The sequence below is a fragment of the Condylura cristata genome, unplaced genomic scaffold, assembly GCF_000260355.1.
Source record: "Condylura cristata isolate star-nosed mole 26May11 unplaced genomic scaffold, ConCri1.0 scaffold00022, whole genome shotgun sequence".
In the NCBI taxonomy this organism is placed as follows: domain Eukaryota; kingdom Metazoa; phylum Chordata; class Mammalia; order Eulipotyphla; family Talpidae; genus Condylura; species Condylura cristata.
Window position 1 is genome coordinate 2,545,925 of NW_004567123.1, and position 8,359 is coordinate 2,554,283.

Genomic DNA, 8,359 nt, shown 5'->3' on the forward strand with positions numbered 1-8,359 from the left:
AACACCTGTATATCTCCCCCAAGCCTCAGCTGTGTACTTACTGAGTTTCTGGTGCTTGGCACAGGAAGGATGAGAACTTGAAACCCAGAGAGAGAGATAAAATGAAGTGTTCAGTTGCTGGGGTTTCTAAAATTTTATGAAGTGGTCCCTCAGGACAGCAGAGACCATCCTAAGGTGGGTTCCATGGGCCCCATTATTGATTCCTTTATTTCTTTCTCTCCTCCTGCCTCACCCCCTCCCTCCTGCCCTGTTTGTTTTAGTTACGAAATGCTGTGGGCACCTCGGTTGTGACTGAAAAGTAACCTTGAAACACGGCGGCCTGAATGTCAGAGACAAATAGCAGTCTCCCAACCGTCGGCTGCAGCTGGCAGGGCTGCGTGCGCCCTACGACCGCCGCCGGGACCGTACTCCGGCCGGCCAGCCGCCCCCCTGTCTGTCGCCAGAGGCCGGACTCCAAAGAGGCAAAAAGCCGAGGCGGCCGGACCAGGCGTGCCCGCTCGCCTTCCGGAGCTGCCCCGCGTCTCAACCTTACAGGGAGGGGCCTTCCAGAGCGGCGGCGGGCGAGTTAAAGGTGTGTACACAGTTTTTCTAAATAGGACAGCGCTTTGCAAATTGGCACTGTCGTCGGCTTGTTTTGACAGGGAATGAGTATGGAGAGCGAAGAAACCCGGGATACATAACTGGGGCTTGCATCAGGCCTGGTAGTGGGGGAACGGGGCTCTCAGGCTCGACGAGCCCCGGGACAGACTCCCCGGGCGTCTGGCGCTACGGGATAGGGAGGGGGGTCAGACCCCGGGCCGCTCCGCGGCGCCCTCCTCCCCGGTCTCTCCGGCCGCGGAACTCCGCGTGGGCGCGGGCGGCAGGAGGAATGGACCCGGGTGCCCGCGAGCCCACGGGCGCGCCGACCGCTCTCTGCGTGCAGGGCGCCGCGGCCACAGGGAGGGCGCCGGGGGAGCCGAGGGGCAGGTGCGGGGCGCGGGCCCAGGCTCCCTCTCACCTAGGTGTGAGCTGATTATTCAAATGGGCTGCCCGGGGTCTGGGGATTGGAGGCCCGCGCCGGCGTGCCGCGCTATATCACCAGCCACCCACGTCACTGCGGCACTTGTCCGCTCCGTGGCCCACACCTCCTCCTCCACCGCCTCCTCCTCTCCACCCCCCCTACCCGCCCCCGCGCCGCGCGCTTCCCGCCGCCTCCCGACAGCTCGGCACTGCCAACCTCGGCCTCCACCCGGCAGCCCGCGAGCGTGGAGGTGGCGGCGGCGGCGGCGGCGGCGGGCGGCGGGCGGCGGGCGGCGGGCGCTCTTGCTGCCGGACTCGGGTCTGGGCCTCCTCCCATCCTCGGACCCCTCCTCCGAGATACAACCCTCCCTCCCATTTCCAACTATCCCCTGCGGCCGGCCAAGGGAGAGAGAGAGAGAGAGAGAGAGAGAGAGAGAGAGAGAGAGAGAGAGAGAGAGAGAGAGAGAGAGAGAGAGAGAGAGAGAGAGAGAGAGGGGGGGGGGAGGGGACGGTGCCTTGGCTGACTCTTTTTTTTTTTTTTAAGAGGGTGGGGGTGGGGGGTGATCGCTGGTCGTTTGTTGTGGCTGTTAAATTTTAAACTGCCATGCACTCGGCTTCCAGTATGCTGGGAGCGGTGAAGATGGAAGGGCACGAGCCGTCCGACTGGAGCAGCTACTATGCGGAGCCAGAGGTAGGCACTCGCCTTTTCCAGAGGGAAGTGGGGTGGCTGCGTTCGCTCTTTTCCCCAACCTGAGGACCGCTTCCCTCGCCGGCACCCGCCCCCCACCCCCCAGCCGCTCTGGGCAGCCGCTTTTTCCACCCTCCTTCGACTCAAATGGGTCTCTTTTTTATACGACACACTGTTAGCCTTGAGATAATATTAACTTTGTGATCAAATATTGACTTGCGGCGCCTCCAAATCCTCTTCGTGGACGAGCCACGCACTATCCTAACAGAGTTATGTTTGGCAGCGCGCGGCTGGGGAGGGGTGGGAGGTCGGCCGACGAGGGGGTGGGGAGCTGGAGAGGAAACAGTGGGTAGAGTTGGGGGCTGAGGTAGAGGCAAAGTGTCAAGACTAGGGACAAAGAGAAAGAAAGTTTGTGGCTGCAAAGCCCAGCCGCCTTTGGCTCAGTCGCGGTGTCCCCCCCCCCCTTACCCCTCCGACTGGTTCGAGACGCTCATCGGTTCCCCTGGGACAAAAAAAAAAAAAGTCCTGGGGTCCCAGGAGAAAGACTGAGTAGAGAGGACCCTGGGTTAGGCCCGCTGTTGGCGGCCAGGGGAGCCCTAAGTGGTGTCCCACAGGTCCCCTGCTAGTGTGGGAGGTGGCTGATAGAACCGCGGCACCGGCTCCCTAGGCTGGCGGGAGTGTTGGGGAAAGGGAGAATCTAAGATGGGGAGATGAGTTTAGGGGGGGTAGTTTGGGCGTGTTCCACGGGACCCCTGTTTTAAAATCTGCTTTAAAATATGAGCGAGGGGTAGAAAGGCTAAGAACCCGTCACATCACGAAACAGCAGCCCACTGGCCACCTCACCAGGGCGATCTCCACCCACTCTGGGTAAAATGGACTGGGTATCGGGGGCTGGGGACCCGACTGGGAAAGGATTCTCCAGAGGTCTTCCCGTAAGCGGGGGCCTGGACTGTTCTGGGGGGGAGAAAGTTCAGGGCAAGCTCCAGCTGCGGTGCTAACTCTGTGCGCCTCCCTCCCCGGGCTCTATCTGCAGGGCTACTCCTCGGTGAGCAACATGAATGCCGGCCTGGGCATGAACGGCATGAACACTTACATGAGTATGTCGGCGGCCGCCATGGGCAGCGGCTCCGGCAACATGAGCGCGGGCTCCATGAACATGTCGTCGTACGTGGGCGCAGGCATGAGTCCGTCGCTGGCCGGCATGTCCCCCGGGGCGGGCGCCATGGCCAGCATGGGCGGCACGGCCGGGGCGGCCGGCGTGACGGGCATGGGACCGCACCTGAGTCCGAGCCTGAGCCCCCTCGGGGGGCAGGCGACCGGGGCCATGGGAGGCCTGGCCCCCTATGCCAACATGAACTCCATGAGCCCCATGTACGGGCAGGCAGGCTTGAGCCGCGCACGGGACCCCAAGACCTACCGACGCAGTTACACGCACGCCAAGCCGCCCTACTCTTACATCTCCCTCATCACCATGGCTATCCAGCAGAGCCCCAACAAGATGCTGACTCTGAGTGAGATCTACCAGTGGATCATGGACCTCTTCCCCTTCTACCGGCAGAATCAGCAGCGCTGGCAGAACTCCATCCGCCACTCGCTCTCCTTCAACGACTGCTTCCTCAAGGTGCCCCGCTCACCGGACAAGCCCGGCAAGGGCTCTTTCTGGACTCTACACCCCGACTCGGGCAACATGTTCGAGAACGGTTGCTACTTGCGCCGACAGAAGCGTTTCAAATGCGAGAAGCAGCTGGCCCTGAAGGAAGCCTCGGGTGCCACGGGCAGTGGCAAGAAGGCTGCCGCAGGGGCCCAGACCTCGCAGGGTCAGCTTGGGGAGGCAGCCGGGCCGGCTTCGGAGACTCAGGCTGGCACCGAGTCGCCCCACTCGAATGCTTCTCCCTGCCAGGAGCACAAGCGAGGAAGCCTCGGGGAGCTGAAGGGGACGCCCACCGCAGCGCTGAGCCCCCCGGAGCCAGCGCCCTCGCCAGGGCAGCAGCAGCAGGCCGCGGCCCACCTGCTGGGTCCACCCCATCACCCAGGCCTGCCACCAGAGGCCCACCTGAAACCCGAGCACCATTACGCCTTCAACCACCCCTTCTCCATCAACAACCTCATGTCCTCGGAGCAGCAGCATCATCACAGCCACCACCACCACCAGCCCCACAAAATGGACCTCAAGGCCTACGAACAGGTGATGCATTACCCGGGCTACGGTTCTCCTATGCCCGGAAGTCTGGCCATGGGCCCGGTCACGAACAAAGCGGGCCTGGACGCCTCTCCCCTGACTGCGGACACCTCCTATTACCAGGGGGTGTACTCCCGGCCCATTATGAACTCCTCCTAAGGGAAGAGCTGCAGGCCATTCTTGCCCTGACAAGGGCTGGAGTGAGAGGAAAGTGGGGTGCAGACTCTGAGGAAGGGTGTTGTCGAGATGTGAGGGAGAGGAAATCCACTATGCCCCCTACCACAGAACAAGCCTTCTCTTCTCACCTTCTGCAGCTCTTCCCTCTGGAACAGATGGGTCACGTTGAATCACCCAGGCTATATAAGGAGGGAAAGAGGGGGAAAATGGACGGTCAGAAAAAAAAAGAAAGAAAAGAAAAGAGAAACAACCTCCATTTCCACTACTGTGTAGACACCTGCTTCTTTAAGCACCTACAAAATTGCAAAATCTGACTTTTTGTTGTTGTTGTTCTCCATTGCTGTGTGTTGCAGGGAAGTCTTACTTTATAAAACAAAAGACAACAAACTTTGTGAATGACTCCGTGTAAAACGTAGTTTTAACAGAGAACCAGAGTTGTACTATTGTTTAAGAAGAGGGGGAAAATTATGTAAGGGTCTATTGTAAGTGACCAAGAAAAAGAAAAAAAATGCATTCCCATTCTTGACATGGTGAAATCCAGGTCTCGGGTCTGATTAATTTATGGTTTCTGCGTGCTTTATTTATGACTGATAAATGTGTGTTCTGGCTGCAAGGACCAGAGTTCCACAAATCTATATTAAAGTGTTATTGCCGGTTTTATCACTTGAATCTTCAAGATTTTTTTCCTTTGCTTGACTTAAAAAATAAACAGGCTTGGAATTATCTATAAGTGAAGGGAGGAAGATACTGGCTGGTTGCAGTTTTTCATTTTATATTGTAGGATGGTTGTTGCTGTATTTATTTATTAATTTTTGAGTCATATTGAAGTTGCACAAATTTTACAGTAAACACACATGTGCCCATTGCCCAGACTTCGCTCATGTCATACTAGTCATATATATATATATATATATATATATATATGTAATCTAGATACACCAACATTGATCAACTCATCTTATTTTTCTGAATGGTTTTCAAAGTAAATTTCTGACATCAGTATACCTACCCTAAACACCTTGTTGAAAAGATTCAATATCATTTATGGCTACACCTTCAGAGTTCAGGTTAACTTTACACACAATGAAACACACAGATCCCAGGTGGACCATCCCATGGATTTGATATTTATCCTTAAAGTGAGGAGAAAACTATAGCTCCATTTTTCAACTGGGTAAAGTGAAGATACTTTGGGCCTTAGGACTGACTGTTCTCAGAAAATTCTGGATTTTGTATGTTGTTGCAATATTGCCTTTATGTCCACAAACCCTGATTGGATTTGCAAATTCCTGGTAAGCGTTTGCCTTTTCATCTCTGCCTCTCTAGCACTGGTTTACCCTCCTGTGAAGTTTGGGCTCTAATTGGATCCTCCAGCTGCCAGCCTCAGTGTTCACTCACACTTCTTCCCTTAGGTGTCCTGCACACTCTTTCTGTAGCCCAGGAGTGATAACACTTCTGGGGCCACCTCTTCTGCCCTACCCCCACCCACCCAACAGGACTTTTCCTGGGACAGATTGTAAAGGGACTGCTCAGGGGGCATGATCCAATTTTTATCCTTTCAAAGGATAAGGTATCCTTTAAAAACAATAAGGTATGTTTCGGAATGAGGCTGAGGTAAGAGAGGGGAAGATCCAGTTTGACACTGGGCCTGTGGTGAGATACCAGGATTTCAGATTCTCCCCCTCCTATCTCCCCTCCAAACACCAACACCTTTGCAAAGCACCCCGTTAGCTCAAGTTGGCAAGCCAGGATTGCAGGGTAGAGAGGGTGAAGGAGTATTTTGTGAGTCTTAAAAGGAAAGCCAAATACAGTATAAAGAAAGACCCAGAATACAAAATGTGCTGTTTTTCTCCACAGAGGGTCTAGTCACCCTAAGTCCAAGCCAACTGCAGTGGAAACCCAGGATGTGGAGCCCCTCCCAAGAGTTATAGAGGAGCTTTGGTAGAGCATCTGCTAAGCTGCAAGCTGGCTGTACTAGGGCAAGAGTAAGAGTCTTCCTCCCCACCCCCAGACTTGTGGCCATCACCAGCCCAGCGCAGCTAGCTTGCCATTAGTAGATTCCTGGCTGGCCTCTAAAACCATGACTTATGGCATTAGGATTCTCAGCCCAGACTCCAGTTTCTAGAACTAGGTCTTTGGGCTTCTGGGTCATCCAAAGCTGGAGTGTCCCAACTTCACCCCAATCCTATAAACTGCCTCTGCTTGCAGCATCTGCCACCCGTGGGTCTCTACCCTTCACACTTTTAGCCTTCTTACTTGCTAGTTGTGGGGGGGGGGGGTGTAGCAATGTTGTCCTTGCCTCCTACTCCCCACCCCAACCCTTAGTCACCAAATCCCTTTTTACCAGCCTACATTGTCCCAAAGAACACAAGGAAGAGAATTTGGGGGGAGGGTGGAGGGGTTCGGGTTTGGGGGGGATCCGGAGGCCGCAGCCAGCAATCAGGGCTGTCTTTCCCCCCTGGGCAAGGACACACACGTCGTGAGCCCGGGCTGAAATGTGTTTCATTATCACATAAAAGGCTCCCGTGGCGAAGGAGCCGAGAGGCAGGGCCGGGGGCCGAGTGGGGGACAATGGAGGCTGAAAGCGCTGCCCTAACCTGCTATGTTTCGTATCGCACGCCCATTGTGCGAGGGTCGTTTTAAACTACTTAGCGCGCCCCCCTCCACTGATCCCGGCTGATAAGATATAGTTCTGTCCGAATACATAAAAAGGATGTCGGGGAGCGCGGCGCTTTAGGCGGCTTTTCTGCGCTTCTTGCGTCTTTCAAAATCCCCCCCCCAGCCCCCTCCCCCAGCCCAGCTCCGAGCTCTCAGGCTCACAGATCGCCCTCCACCCGCTTTCTCCAGCTCAGTGTATTGTAGGGTGCAGGCTTTCTTTTTTCCTCCCTCTCTCTTTTTTTCTTCCTTTTTCTCGCGTCGGTTTAAGCAACCGTGATCTGTGAATAAACAAAGTCAGTAAACAACCGAAAAAAACATTCTAGATCCGAATTCCAGGAGGGTAAACTTTCCATGCCACGTCACACTTCAGCAAATTTGCACAGATATTATATTGCCTCCCCCTCCTTTATTATTCTTTTTTTTTTTTTGCCAGGATCCCATTGTACTTAACTGAATTTTATAACGCTGATCGATATCTTGGTAAAATATTCATTTTTAAACTAGCGGGCAGTGAAATCTTTGCTTTGTGTGCTAAAGTCAACAGTCGCTCGGTTTGAGCTCAAATAAATGCGGAGATGCCTCGGCTGGAAGCAGTCGGCCGCCTCCCTCCGCGCGCTGGACGCTCCGTCGCCGCCCGCCAGCTTCACCGCAGGTAGGGTGCGCGCCCACACGGGGGCCGCGCCTGGGTCCCCCAGTCAATGTTCGCCCCCCACTCCACTCCGCGCACCTCCCCTCCCCCAGCCAGTTCTGCTGCGGTCTAAGGCTCCTAAGCTGGGGAGGGGTGGGGAAGCGGGAGTGAGAAGCCAGGTCGGCAATAAGCTAACCCTTAGGTTCGGGAGAAGCCCTTTTTTGCCGGGTATTTTCTGAGAAGCACGGTATGGCAGGAGAATGTCTCCAAGCGTTACAAACTCATACTGAATCAGGAGTTTGAGCACAAAGTTTTGGTGGGGCCCCTAAGTTATGGGATGCCTCCGCAGGCCCCTGCAGTCTCTCCCGGCTGGGGATTCCACCCCCGGGGCCTTCGAGTTTCCAATGACAACGGGGAATTGGAGGTGGGTGAATGGTCTTGGCCTCAGAGCAGGGGGCAGGGGGCAGCTCGAAACGGCGTGCTGGTACTGGGTAGCTGGACAGGTAGAGGTCGGAGCGTGGCAACGCCTTTCCCCAAAGGCAGGTGAAGGTAACATGCAGTCTTGGCGTTTTCGGGAAGCCCTTGTCAGAATTGTCATTTAAGAGGGGGTACCACCCTGGAACGGGAGAAGGGCAGAGCTTTTCAGAGAAGCCAGTGAACTTTCGTTCTTGCCACAAGTAGTGGCTGGTGGCCTTTACGCACAGGCGCGCAGTCCTGCGATTCAGGCACTTTTGGGGACCAGCCCAGCCAGAAGGAAGTCAGAAACCCGTCGTGGGGCACTTTACCACCCGATTCTTCTGGCATCAGGCCGGGCAGACGCGCTGCAGTGCGGGAAGACGCGAGTTTGCAAGACAAATAAGCCCACCGCATCTTTTTGCAGTCTGCAGGAAGATGCCGATATTGCCGGTCGAAACCATAGTCCCCCCTGGCTCTTGAGGACAGGGTGCGGAAAAGGTGTCCCTCTCTTCCCCATATCTGTATTCCCCTAAGGATTTTGCTTCGATTATTGAGTATCCAGCCCTGCAAGAGG

General features: G+C 55.4%; 1 protein-coding gene across 1 annotated transcript; it reads left to right on the forward strand.

The window, feature by feature from the left end:
- Positions 1-1,579: 1,579 nt before the first annotated feature.
- Positions 1,580-4,543, forward strand: FOXA2 (forkhead box A2). Its single transcript, XM_004687134.1, has 2 exons — positions 1,580-1,690; positions 2,721-4,543. Exons 1-2 carry the CDS (start codon positions 1,604-1,606, stop codon positions 4,023-4,025), a joined length of 1,392 nt encoding a protein of 463 aa, XP_004687191.1. The 5' UTR covers positions 1,580-1,603; the 3' UTR covers positions 4,026-4,543.
- The last annotated feature ends 3,816 nt before the right edge of the window (positions 4,544-8,359 follow it).